This window comes from Palaemon carinicauda, chromosome 2, assembly GCF_036898095.1.
Source record: "Palaemon carinicauda isolate YSFRI2023 chromosome 2, ASM3689809v2, whole genome shotgun sequence".
Classification (NCBI taxonomy): domain Eukaryota; kingdom Metazoa; phylum Arthropoda; class Malacostraca; order Decapoda; family Palaemonidae; genus Palaemon; species Palaemon carinicauda.
In genome coordinates this window covers 48,821,785-48,836,457 of record NC_090726.1, presented here as the reverse complement: position 1 = coordinate 48,836,457, position 14,673 = coordinate 48,821,785, and the positions used below count along the sequence as shown (strand labels likewise).

Sequence of the window (14,673 nt, the reverse complement as noted above, 5' to 3'; positions counted from 1 at the left end):
TCAGACATCTGTCAAGTGTGTAATGATTGCAGATGCTATAATCCCTCGAAAGAGGAACAGGAGTGAGGTAGAAGAGCCACTCATTCTACATCTTGAGAATTTAGCAAAATGCATTTCCTTTGACAAGATACATACCAAGTCCAGTGAGATAGTTGGGAGTGCTACACAACGACTTAGCAGCCACCTCAGGACTTGAAGGTACTGGTCGATGCTCGAGTCATGTATCAGTATGAGGGGATAGAATGAACAATACCCGTATTGGCCTACTGAACAAAGCTGGAGATCGGTCCAAAACCATTCACATGCAATTGATGAAACAACATTGGCTGTAACACCAGGGTCACAATCACGAACTGACTTCGAAAGTACCGGTCAGCGAGCGAGTTCCATTTGGTACAGGGTAAGGTACAATCCTTCACTTCAAGATGGGAATGGGAAAGGTGGCCACATATGCTACCATCCTTCCCTGGTCTACAGTGCTTATAATCAATCCAAGCAGGACCAACCACATGCTCCTGGTGCCACAGAGGTAACTAACACCAAATAATGCTTTCTTGACTATTGCAAGGTGTCTGTTAGTGGGTGAGGAACCTCACTTCCTCTCAAAGGAGAGTGATCAATATAAGTCCCACAGAACTTTTAGCGAAAGGCCTTCCCATACAACTACTGTATCTTCTTGTCTAGGACGAAATGTCCAATAAACATAATCGATACGGGAGAAAAGATTAGTAGAGGTGGAAGAGAAATGGCAAACTCTCCTTTCCGTTGCCAAACATTCTTCCTTGCTGTCACAGAGAAGTTATGGTCTCGACAACTGATAATGACTGCGCTTCCAAGAAGGAAGCTACTCTTGATTACTCCTCCGCAGCCAAAACCACTACACAAAGGGTTGTGTGGCATTACAAGGTGAGCACTAGAAACACTCGCTAACACTGCAACAAAGGGATCACCATCAAGGGAACACTGTCGAGACTAGGTGAGCTCGACAGATGAATAATTTTCACTATCAGGTACACAAGTATGAGCGCCTCTCAGTCAATATCAGGTAACTCCTTCCATAAGGAAGAGAAACTACCGCAAAGCAAAATGAATCTCACTCCAAGTATATCTTCTGCCTGATCAGAAGAGTAAAAACAACACTCCAATGGGGGGAGGCTACTTACAATCACCCCTTTACAAAGGTACAGAACAGATGGGGGTTTTTGAAACTTTGTATTCTGATAAGAACAAAATTCACTTTGCCATATGCTTTTGCCCTTCCTTAAAAGTACTGTACTCGCAAAAATAGAATACTAACACCTTATTGTGAATGAATGTAAGAAAAGATTCAACACCAGAGAGGAGAGCGACGGTATGTCTGTGCCCATTAGGGCCAAAGACTTAAGTAGATATTCAGTGGGTAAGGCTTCTCTCGTGTCAGTATCGTGCTGACAAATCAATCACTGTTTACGCACCGCTAAAATATATCCTAATTCAAAGGACGAAAGTTTTATATACTTAAAGGAACAAACAATAAATTTTCATAACATTGATATATGTAGAATAAAAGATTAACAACAAACACATACTGTACCTGGCAAGGTATGCAAGGCAATAAAGCAAGTAGCAGAGCGAGAGACAAATTATTGTTCGCTCTGGATATCTGAATCGGGCAGGTTCAAGCCAGAAGGTCAATACGGTGAAAAGTGTCGACATAAAGCAAAGTCCAGCCCATACCAATAACCATACCTGTGAATAAAACAACAAAGTTTATTGTCATTCATTGGAAAATTATTCATACATGTAACCAATTTGTAAACAAACAAATCAAAGTTCATTGTTATTCACTAGAGTAATATTATTATTATTATTATTATTACTTGCTAAGCTACAACCCTAGTTGGAAAAGCAGGATGCTATAAGACCAGGGGCTCCAACAGGGAAAATAGCTCAGTGAGGAAAGGAAAAAAGGAAAATAAAATATTACAGGAAGAGTAACAACATTAAAATAAATATCTCCTATATAAACTATAAAAACTTTAACATAACAATAGAAAAAGAAATAAGACAGAAGTGTGTGCTCGAGTGTAACCTCAAGCAAGAGAACTCTAGCCCAAGGCAGTGGAAGACCATGGTACAGAGGTTATGGCACTACTCAAGACTAGAGAACAATAAAAATGCTATCTGAATTTTTGGAAATGCAGTTTCCTTTTATTACTAGTCTACCGAGAAAGCTTTTTAAATACTTTACATTTATAATGGGCTCAGAAGAGTTTTATAAAATTCATAGCATATAATCTGTAACTTCCAAAGCTTCCAGTGGGACATGAAACATACAGCAATGTGTCAGGAGGAATTCAATGACACAATTCTTCCATTGGTTTCCTTTAACATTTTAAAATTAACTCTCACAGCCTAAAACAGTGCAATTGGAAGATTTAGTAGCTGACTAGGAGAGCCAATCAATTTGGCCAAGTTTTATAAGCTTGCCTTTAAATTGGAAAATGAGTTGTAAACTGCGAAAAGTTAACACTCACATTTTTCAAATTTTCTAAATCATCTAGACTCTTTGTCCATTTAGAATATACAGTACACCCATTTACTATTGATAATAAAGGGATATATTCACAGATAATCTATTCAGCAAGAATGTAATCTCTAGATTCTAGAGATTACATTCCTCCGGAATAGATTTTCTGTGAATATTTCCCCTTACTATAAAGAGTAAATGGGTGTACTTTACTGTATATTCTAAATGGACAACACAAGCAAAACTTGAAAAAATTTGGTTGGATTATTAGAAATAAAATTGTAGAGTATTAATGATAATGAATTCCTTCTAAAACAATTCCTGATCTTCCACTTCGATGTCGTTAGAATAAAAAAGTTCAAAGTTGGAGCAAATGTTTTTATGTTGACCAGGCTGACATGAGTCTTTTTATTGTTTATATACGACATATCTGTTTTTGACGTTGTAATAGTTTATATAGGACATATCTGTTTTGACGCTGTTACTGTTTTTAGAATGATATATTGTTAATTTATTCTCATCATTTGTTTATTTCCTTATTTCCTTTCCTCACTGGGCTATTCTTACCTGTTGGAGCCCTTGGGCTTATAGCATCTTGCTTTTCCAACTAGGGTTGTAGCTTGGCTAGTAATAATAATAATAATAATAAAAATAAATTTACAAGATGCAATAAATGGACTCGCCAAACCAATCAAATCACAAGCAAATAATTTTTGCTTAAAATCTGTATGTGAAATCTATAACACACCATATGTCTGAGGATGTACAGTAACAATATAACATTGACAAGGTCAGATACTGTCTTCAAGTTGCTATTAGAACGTACTGTACCATACTTCACCTGATCACTTGGTTAGAACTTCTCTCAGGGTGAACTGAAGTTTAAATTTCATATCTTTTTAAACTTATTTCAAAGAGAAGATGCTAAAAGCTAATAATAATTCATGTTATGTTTCTACAAAAACAAATGCTTGCAAGTTTCATTGTTATTATTACTATTATTATTATCAATATTACAAGCTAAGCTACAACTCTGGTAGGAAAAATGTTATTTTCATTAGTAAAATAAATTTTTGAATATACTTACCCGATGATCATGTAGCTGTCAACTCCGTTGCCCGACAGAAATCTACAGTCGGGATACGCCAGCGATCGCTATCCAGGTGGGGGTGTACACAACAGCGCCATCTGTGGTCAGGTACTCAAGTACTTCTTGTCAACAAGACCTCAATTTTCTCCTCGGTCCACTGGTTCTCTATGGGGAGGAAGGGCGGGTCCTTTAAATCATGATCATCGGGTAAGTATATTCAAAAATTTATTTTACTAATGAAAATAACATTTTTCAATATTAATCTTACCCGATGATCATGTAGCTGATTCACACCCAGGGTGGTGGGTGGAGACCAGCATACATGTTAACAAAGAAGCTAAGTATCCCGTATTTTATTTTATTAGTTATTCAAAATAACAATATAAAATAAATAAGTACCTGGTAAGGAAGTCGACTTGAACCATTACTCTGCCTTTATTAAGTACGTCTTCCTTACTGAGCGTAGCGGTCCTCTTAGGATGCTGAACGACTCTTAGGTGCTGAAGTATAAAGGGCTGCAACCCATACTAAAGGACCTCATCACAACCTCTAACCTAGGCGCTTCTCAAGAAAGAATTGACCACCCGCCAAATCAACCAGGATGCGGAAGGCTTCTTAGCCGACCGTACAACCCAAAAACAACAATAAAAAGTATTCAAGAGAAAGGTTAAAAAGGTTATGGGATTATGGGAATGTAGTGGCTGAGCCCTCACCTACTACTGCACTCGCTGCTACGAATGGTCCCAGGGTGTAGCAGTTCTCGTAAAGAGACTGGACATCTTTGAGATAGAATGATGCGAACACTGACTTGCTTCTCCAATAGGTTGCATCCATAACACTCTGCAGAGAACGGTTCTGTTTGAAGGCCACTGAAGTAGCCACAGCTCTCACTTCATGTGTCCTTACCTTCAGCAAAGCAAGGTCTTCTTCCTTCATATGAGAATGAGCTTCTCTAATCAGAAGCCTGATGTAGTAAGAAACTGCGTTCTTAGACATTGGTAGCGAAGGCTTCTTAACAGCACACCATAAGGCTTCTGATTGTCCTCGTAAGGGTTTAGACCTTTTTAGATAGTACCTAAGAGCTCTGACTGGGCAAAGTACTCTCTCCAGTTCGTTACCCACCAAGTTGGACAGGCTAGGGATCTCGAACGATTTAGGCCAAGGACGTGAAGGAAGCTCGTTTTAAGCCAAAAAACCGAGCTGCAAGGAACATGTAGCCGTTTCCGATGTGAAACCTATGTTCCTGCTGAAGGCGTGGATCTCACTTACTCTTTTAGCTGTTGCTAGGCATACGAGGAAAAGAGTTTTTAATGTGAGGTCCTTAAAAGAGGCTGATTGGAGCGGTTCAAATCTAGATGACATAAGGAACCTTAGGACTACGTCTAGATTCCAGCCTGGAGTGGACAACCGACGTTCCTTTGAGGTCTCAAAAGACCTAAGGAGGTCCTGTAGATCTTTGTTGGTGGAAAGATCCAAGCCTCTGTGGCGGAAAACCGCTGCCAACATACTTCTGTAACCCTTGATCGTAGGAGCTGATAGGGATCTAACGTTCCTTAGATGTAACAGGAAGTCAGCAATCTGGGTTACAGTGGTACTGGTTGAGGAAACTGCATTGGCCTTGCACCAGCTTCGGAAGACTTCCCATTTAGATTGATAGACTCTGAGAGTGGATGTCCTCCTTGCTCTGGCAATCGCTCTGGCTGCCTCCTTCGAAAAGCCTCTAGCTCTTGAGAGTCTTTCGATAGTCTGAAGGCAGTCAGACGAAGAGCGTGGAGGTTTGGGTGTACCTTCTTTACGTGAGGTTGACGCAGAAGGTCCACTCTTAGAGGGAGAGTCCTGGGAACGTCGACCAGCCATTGCAGTACCTCTGTGAACCATTCTCTCGCGGGCCAGAGGGGAGCAACCAACGTCAGCCGTGTCCCTTTGTGAGAGGCGAACTTCTGAAGTACCCTGTTGACAATCTTGAACGGCGGGAATGCATACAGGTCGAGATGGGACCAATCCAGCAGAAAGGCATCCACGTGAACTGCTGCTGGGTCTGGAATCAGAGAACAATACAATGGGAGCCTCTTGGTCATCGAGGTAGCGAACAGATCTATGGTTGGCTGACCCCACAGGGTCCAAAGTCTGCTGCAAACATTCTTGTGAAGGGTCCACTCTGTGGGGATGACCTGACCCTTCCGGCTGAGGCGATCTGCCATGACATTCATATCGCCCTGAATGAACCTCGTTACCAGCGTGAGCCTTCGATCTTTTGACCAAATGAGGAGGTCCCTTGCGATCTCGAACAACTTCCTCGAATGAGTCCCCCCCTGCTTGGAGATGTAAGCCAAGGCTGTGGTGTTGTCGGAGTTCACCTCCACCACCTTGTTTAGCTGGAGGGACTTGAAGTTTATTAAGGCCAGATGAACCGCCAACAACTCCTTGCAATTGATGTGAAGTGTCCTTTGCTCCTGATTCCATGTTCCCGAGCATTCCTGTCCGTCCAATGTCGCACCCCAGCCCGAGTCTGATGCGTCCGAGAAGAGACGGTGGTCGGGGGTCTGAACAGCTAACGAAAGACCTTCCTTGAGAAGAATGCTGTTCTTCCACCACGTTAGAGTAGACCTCATCTCTTCGGAAACAGGAACTGAGACCGTCTCTAGCGTCATGTCCTTTATCCAGTGAGCAGCTAGATGATACTGAAGGGGGCGGAGGTGGAGTCTCCCTAACTCGATGAACATGGCCAGCGATGAAAGTGTCCCTGTTAGACTCATCCACTGCCTGACTGAGCATCGGTTCCTTCTCAGCATGCTCAGGATGCACTCTAGGGCTTGGTTGATCCTTGGGGCCGACGGAAAAGCCCGAAAAGCTCGACTCTGAATCTCCATACCCAGGTAAACAATGGTCTGGGATGGGACGAGCTGGGACTTCTCTAAATTGACCAGGAGGCCCAGTTCCTTGGTCAGATCCATAGTCCATCTGAGATTCTCCAGACAGCGACGACTTGTGGGAGCTCTTAAAAGCCAGTCGTCTAAATAGAGGGAGGCTCTGATGTCTGCCAAGTGAAGGAATTTCGCAATATTCCTCATCAGTCTGGTAAACACAAGAGGTGCCGTGCTTAGGCCAAAGCACAGGGCTTGGAACTGGTACACAACCTTTCCAAAGACGAATCTTAGGAAAGGTTGGGAGTCTGGATGGATGGGGACGTGAAAGTATGCGTCTTTCAGGTCTAACGAGACCATCCAGTCCTCCTGCCTGACCGCTGCTAGGACCGACTTCGTCGTCTCCATCGTGAACGTCTGCTTGGTGACATAAGCATTGAGAGCACTGACGTCCAGCACCGGTCTCCAACCTCCTGTCTTCTTGGCTACAAGGAAGAGACGGTTGTAAAAGCCCGGGGATTGATGATCCCGGACTATGACCACTGCTTCCTTTTGTAGCAAGAGCGACACCTCTTGTTGCAACGCTAGCCTCTTGTCCTTCTCCTTGTAGTTGGGAGAGAGGTTGATGGGAGATGTAGTTAGAGGGGGATTGAGGCAGAACGGAATTCTGTATCCCTCCCTTAGCCACTTCACAGACTGAGCGTCTGCACCTCTGCTCTCCCAAGCTTGCCAGAAGGTCTTGAGTCTGGCTCCTACTGCTGTCTGGAGAGGAAGGCAGTCAAAACTTGCCTTTTGCGGACTTGGAACCCTTCTTGGACTTGCCACGGTGACTGTCTGCACGGGTACCTCCTCTGCTGGAGGTTCTGCCACGAAAGGGCGGGATGAACCTAGAAGCAGGTGTATCAGCTGCTAAAGGGCGGAAGGGTCTAGGCACGGAAGGTAAGGTTTTAGCCTTACGTGCAGAAGAAGCCATGAGGTCATGCGTATCCTTCTGGATAAGAGAGGCAGCCATTCCCTTAATCAACTCCTCCGGAAACAGACACTTGGAGAGAGGAGCAAACAGCAACTCTGACTTCTGGCAAGGAGTGATACCAGCAGATAAGAAGGAGCACAGATGTTCTCTCTTCTTGAGGACCCCTGATACATATAAAGCCGCAAGTTCACCAGACCCATCCCGTATTGCCTTGTCCATGCTGGACATGATCAGCATGGCCGAGTCCTTGTCAGAAGGGGAAGTCTTCCTGCTTAAGGCTCCCAAACACCAATCGAGGAAGTTGAATATCTCGAAGGCACGAAAGACTCCCTTCAACATATGATCAAGATCGGAAAAGGACCAGCAGATCTTCGAACGTCTCATAGCCAACCTGCGGGGAGAGTCAACCAGACTTGAGAAGTCGGCCTGGGCAGAGGCAGGAACCCCCAAGCCAGGTTCCTCTCCCGTGGCATACCAGACGCTCGACTTAGAAGCCAGCTTGGGAGGAGGAAACACAAAAGAGGTCCTTCCCAGTTGCTTCTTGGAATGCAACCAGTCCCCCATAACCCTCAAAGCTCTCCTTGATGATCTGGCGAGAACAAGCTTGGTGAAGGCAGGCGCAGCAGACTGCATGCCCAGAGCAAACTCGGAGGGAGGAGAACGAGGGGTTGCAGACACAAAGTGTTCAGGATACAATTCTCTGAACAAAGCAAGGACTTTGCGAAAGTCTAAGGAGGGTGGCGAAGACTTGGGTCCTTCAACATCAGAGTGAGGATCATCCAGATGAGCAGCTTCATCCTCCGATACATCCTCATCCGAAAGTTGAGTTGTGAGTGGCAAAGGCAGAGCAGCAAGCTGAGCGGCTGAATCCTGCAGAACGGGTGCATGCGTACCTGCGGATCCATCATCATGCCTCTGCTGGACAGACTGTGAGCTGGCAACAACAAAAGCAGAGGGCCGGTGTGTGGGAGGGTCTACGGTGGGCTGAGGAGCATGCGGTATGGTATGCAGAGCATGAGGTAAGGCATGCGGCTCATGCTGCATGGAATGCGGCTCATGCTGCATGGTATGCGGCTCATGCTGCATGGTATGCGGAGCATGCTGTAAGGTCTGCAGAGCATGCTGCATGGGCTGAGGAGAATGCCGCATAGAGCTGGAACCCGGCAACTCCTGATGCGGCAGCTCACGCATGTTAGCAGATGGTGCAGCAAGAACATGCGTCTGGCAGTGAGGACTGCGCATCGGTGGAGGAGCTCTCACAGGTGGGGTGTGGGAGCGGGCAGCCGCAGTATCTGCTGAGCGCACAACCTCTGCGGGTTGTAGGTTAACAGGAGAGGTGTTAACCTTCTCGGCATGATACTCCTGCATAAAAGCCGCAAGCTGAGACTGCATAGTCTGCAGCATGGACCACTTAGGGTCTACTGTGGTTGGAGCAACAACAGACGGAGCAGAGGCCTGTTGAGGGACCACTCTACCTCTCTTGGGAGGTGTGCAGTCATCAGATGACTGCGGCGAGTCCGAACTGACCCAGTGGCTACACCTGGGCCGTTGGACTAGCTCGGAAGGGACCTTACGTTTGAGCGGTCGTGAGACCTTGGTCCACCGTTTCCTCCTGGAAACCTCTTCCACAGACGAGGAATGTAAGGGCTCATTCGTCTGGGAGTGGAAGGGACGATCCTTAGCAGATGCGTCCGCAACCACTGAGGATACATCCGTGCGCCGATCAAGGCCTGCCGAACCCTTTGGTCCTTCGACATTGCTTCTCCCCTGGGCTTGGGAGCTTGCAAGAGGTCCCGGACTGGGAGGACGACTGGCACGCACAGATGTACCCTCATGCGCAACACTGACACTGACACTATGCACAGCACTAGCACTAACACTTCCCACTGCACTCTTCGCTTTCAGCTCTCTGACATCTGCCAAGAGCTGATTGCGGTCACTAACCAACGACTCCACCTTATCACCGAGAGCCTGAATGGCACGCAACATATCAGCCATTGCAGGCTGAGCACTCGTAGCAGGTTCGGGAGTCACCACCACAGGGGAAGGAAAAGGTTGAGGGGCATGGGGAGAGGAAAAATCCACAGAGCGAGAAGAACTCCTCCTATCTCTCTCCTTCTCTAACCTACGTGTATATCTGAGGAATTCATTAAAATCGAATTCCGAAAGCCCAGCACATTCCCCACATCGATCTTCCAATTGACAGGATTTTCCCCTACAATTGGAACATACGGTGTGAGGATCTATAGAGGCCTTCGGAAGACGCCTATTACAAGTCCTAACACTACACTGCCTGTATTTAGGAACTTGGGAATGGTCAGACATCTTGAATTTTAGAGGTAGTCAAGGGGGAATTCCAAATTAAAGCAAAGATCGTTAACCAATGAATCAAATTAATTCCAAAAGCTTGCTAAGCTAAGGATAAAGCTTCCTGAACAGCGAAGGCTAAATTTCAGAGCAAATACATCACCAAAACGTGAACAAAAGACTCCAAAATCAACAGCGTATCCATGTAGGTCTTGCCGGCGGCACGACAGAGGAAAAATTGGGGTCTTGTTGACAAGAAGTACTTGAGTACCTGACCACAGATGGCGCTGTTGTGTACACCCCCACCTGGATAGCGATCGCTGGCGTATCCCGACCGTAGATTTCTGTCGGGCAACGGAGTTGACAGCTACATGATCATCGGGTAAGATTAATATTGAAAAACAGGACGCTATAAGCCAAATGACTCCAACAGGGATCAATATCCCATTGCGGAAAGGTAATAAGGAAATAAACAAACTATGAGAAGCAACGAATAATGAATTTAAAATATCTTAAGATCAGTAACAACGTTGAAACAGATCTGTCATATATAAACTACGAAGGTAGACGTAAGTTAGCTCATTAAACCTAAAAACATTTGTTGCAAGTTTGAACTTCTGAAGATGACTGAATTTACTATGGTTTTCAGGCTGTAAAAAAAGCACTAAGGCAGACAAAATTATTCAGCATCTTAGAAAACAGACCATTATCAAGAAAAATATTAGAAAAACAAATAGTTTTGTTAAAAAGATTGACATGAGTCTCTCTTCATGGTTTATGTATGGAAGATCTGTTTTACCTAGTTACATATCTTAAGTTATCTTATAGTTTATTATTCATTGCCTCCAATATATGTAGTTTACTTATGTCCTTACTTCCTTTCCTCTCTGGAGTATATTTTTACGTGGGAATCCTACGGCTTCCAGCATCCTGCTTTTGTTATAGATTAACAAGTAGTACAGTAACAGTAATAATAATAATGAATAATAATGGAACTACTTAGAGAAAAACTAATAAGAAAAACCTACAAAATCATGAAAAAGGGGTACAGATGGAAACCTACATCAGAAAAGAAGTTCATATGATAATAAAGAGAGCTACAATTTCTTGTCAATGTTAATGAATATCAGAGATTTCCTAGACATAAAGGCTTAAAAGTTTATTCTATGTCCAAAATGTTTCGTCAAAACCAGTAATTACTACTTCTAAAGAATTGCCATAACTTAAATTGGCAAGAATCAAAAACTTTTGTTACCTCAGCAAACTGTTTGTCTGCATCTCTGAAGAAGACATCTTGTTTGCATTTAGGAGCGCACACACCGCCACCTTCTTTGGTGGCAACCCAAGTTTGTCGATGAGGGCAGTTGGATTCCTGTAAATAATACATGTAAAAATAGTTACAAGGAATTCATTAAAACTGTAATACTATATACAGATGATCCTCGACTTGCTTGATAGGTTCCAAGAAACTATTTGCAAATTTCATATGAAATACATATCTAGTTAATGTACATGTTATTATGCTTACTGTATTTAATGATGATATAGTTTTATTGCTGTATTTCTTTATCTTACTACAGCATACAAACTTCTGATACAATAGCTGAAATATATTTCAGTTGGATTTGTGCTTTTATCTGAATGTTTGTAATTTGAGATTCTTCTGTACAGTATATACAGTAGATTACAGATTCACCATTATCATCTCGGTACATTTAATCTTCAACATATAAATAACTAGAATGGGCACTCAATAGAGCACATATTTATGCCTATATCATGTTACATCACAAGATAAGCCATTGAATTATGCACATCTTGGCACTTGCTTCGGGCAAAACGCGTAATAATTGGCCGCAATATAACAAAAAGACATTTTGGTCCGTGACCTTTGACCCTGTCACTCCCAAAATCTAATCAAATTGTCCCTGGATCATGGCCAATCATCCAACCAAATTTCAACAGTACAGATTCACCATCATCATCTTGGTATATTTAATCTTCAACATATAACTAGAATGGCACTCAGTAGAGCACATATCTATGCCTATATCATCACAAGGTAAGTAATTGAATTATATACATCTTGGCAATTATTTTGTACAAATTGGACAATAAATGAGCGCGCTATAGCAAAAAGAAGTTTTTTACCTTTTTGTGATCTTAACCTTTCACTAAATCTTACTCCCTAAATCTAATCAAATTGTCCTTGGATCATGGCCATCATCCCACCAAATTTCAAGAAATTCGGTCAAATATTGAGTTACGCAAATCACAAACAAACAAACAAATAAATAAATACACACCTATTAAATATAATAATTGTCATGGGGTTTTTAAGACTAATTCTAATCAGGATTTTAGTATCTTGTGTAAAGCTTGTTTTGAGATCAAGCTAAGATTACTCGAAACTTTTTACATAGAAAAACTTAAACCTAGTTTCAACTTAGATAATTCAGCTTTCTGAAGAAAGGAGTTTTAATTTTAACTTATATTAGCTTATTGTTGTTTTAGAATTTTACCAATATTTTTTAGTGTTGTACAAATCATCATCATCATCTCATCCTACGCCTATTAATGCAAAGGGCCTCCGTTAGATTTCGCCAGTCTTTATTTTGAGCTTTTAAATCAATGCTTCTCCATTAATCATCTCCCACTTCATGCTTCATAGCCCTTAGACATGTACGCCTAGGTCTTCTAACTTCTAGTGCCAATTGAAATATGTTTTTAATAATAATAATAATAATAATGCACGGGAAACCTTCACATCATATACCTGTTTCACCCGCGGAGGAGCTGGGGTTATGAGGACCGAGTTTCCAGAGTAAGGCCTCTCTCTCACAGGCGGAGGCAACGGTTCTGGGGACGTGATGTTGGGATACTCCATACATAACCCATCTGCACTCCTACGTGTTGGCAAACGGGAACATTCCAGAGCTGCTGGCCACGAGAAGTTGAAAGACCTTAAGACTGGTAGGCACTTAGATTTTACCTGAAAATATAAGAAGATATGTTACACTGCTACATTAGTCTCGAGTATTCTAGCTAACGTCAATAATGTTACCTATAAATTCTGGTGCCAGAATTTAATTAAAATTACTGTAAATTGTTACATAAGTCTTGAGTATTCAAGCTAATGTCACAAATGTTAGCTAAACATTCTGGAGCCAAAAGTTAATAACGTCTTCACAAGTCTTGAGTATTCTAGCTATCGTCAATAATGTTACCTATAAATTCTGGTGTCATAATTCAATTAAAATTACTGTAAATTGCTACATAAGTCATAAGTCTTGACTATTGTAGCTAATGTCACAAATGTTAGCTAAACATTCTGGAGCCAAAAGTTAATAAAAATAGAAGTCACTTTTTTTTCTTCCGAAGAGCCAATATTCTATCAACCACTATCTATTAGGTTTCAACTTCTATCTACCATTTATGTCTGTAAAAACTGATTCCCTCTTAAATTATACTATATCTAAATTTGAAGACACAATATACATCTTAACAATACATAAAAACCCGTATGATCTATTTGACTTTCACAAGGATTTTTTCAATCGCAGAACTAAAGCTAATTCTTCTAAGCACCCAGAAATTAATTCTTGAAACGTGCATCTATAATAGAGGCAAGGAAAATGTTGTGGGTCACTCCACATTATTGAGAGTTTATGACTGGGCTTAACTAAATAATTTCCCAAAATACAAGAAAAACAATTTAGAATTGGGGGTCCCAACCTTCAATTCTAATTCTTCCTCAGTCTTGAGTATGTGCAAAGGTTCATTACTTCAATCTGTTATGTGGTAATGTCCCTAACTGGTAATCACCACACTGGGGTCAGAGTCCCGTTTAAACCTCGTCAGAACCTTTGGTCACTGCAATCTCCCCATCCTTGTGGGCTAAGGATGGGGGGTTTGGGGGAACCTATAGATCTACCTGCTGAGTCATCAGCACCCTTTGCCTGACCCTCCCTGATCCTAGCTTGGGTGGAGAGGGGGCTTGGGCGCTGATCATATGTATATATTGGTCAGTCTCTAGGGCATTGTCCTATTGCTAGGGCATTGTTCTACTTGCTAAGGCAATGTCACTGTCCCTTGCCTCTACCATTCATGAGAGACCTTTAAACCTTTAAATGAAAGGTCATGTAATTTGCCCTTTTTCATAATCATGTGGTATGACATCTTGCCAATCCTGGGTCTTTTAGAGCACTAGGGTGATTGTACTAGAAATCTATAGTCAACATTACCTATAGGGTGTGCTTGGTGTTCATATTTAATTTTTAAATTTTCCCAGAAGACCTGCGAACAACATTAGATTATGAGTAAACAATGCTAAGTTAAGAGATGATGACACCTACGTTTTTAACTTAGTGGTTTGTATTACGGTTTATGGATTTAACTTCTGGATTAAGATTATGATAATTTTGTGCTATCCTATAAAAGTCACTATAAAACTCGGATATCAATCACTATATTGAGTACACTACTCTATCTTAGCACTCATGCACTTTCCCCATCCAATAATGTTGTTTCTGATCTCTAAATCTAAATTCCACCCTGGGATGTCATATGTTCTATCCCACCAATGATCCATTGAACCTAAAGGGATGTACGAGTTTGACAAACGATAAACATGCTAAGAATCACTCCTGCCGTTCAAGTTTTTTTTTATATATATATTTCTACCTTTCTTTTTTCAAATTTCAATCAAGAAATGTGTTATACATCCCCTCCAACACGGTTGAAAAATTTGGCAAAGTCATCCTACTTTAAACTCTATCAACACTGTCAGTTATCATATTTCATTATTAGCCTGGACTGGGAGATATTTAATCTAGAAACAAGATATAACCAGACCCACCCCAACTATGGCACTTATCCTGTTTCTTTACAATCTTTAAGAAATTTCATTCAACAGGAATGTTTGTAACAT

At 42.1% G+C, this 14,673-nt stretch overlaps 2 protein-coding genes across 2 annotated transcripts in view; one reads left to right on the top strand and one right to left on the bottom strand.

The window, feature by feature from the left end:
* The window catches only part of LOC137624743 (uncharacterized), a 412,156-nt gene that overhangs the window by 369,796 nt on the left and 27,687 nt on the right, over positions 1-14,673 (top strand). The window lies entirely within an intron of this gene.
* LOC137624733 (frizzled-9-like) overlaps positions 1-14,673 on the bottom strand; it is a 32,413-nt gene that overhangs the window by 16,704 nt on the left and 1,036 nt on the right. Inside the window, exons 2-4 of the mRNA XM_068355687.1 lie at positions 12,520-12,735; positions 10,999-11,115; positions 1,574-1,728 (exon numbers count right to left, since the gene is read on the bottom strand). Of these exons, the coding sequence (XP_068211788.1) occupies positions 1,574-1,728; positions 10,999-11,115; positions 12,520-12,735 (488 nt within the window). The remainder of the gene's footprint in view (positions 1-1,573; positions 1,729-10,998; positions 11,116-12,519; positions 12,736-14,673) is intronic.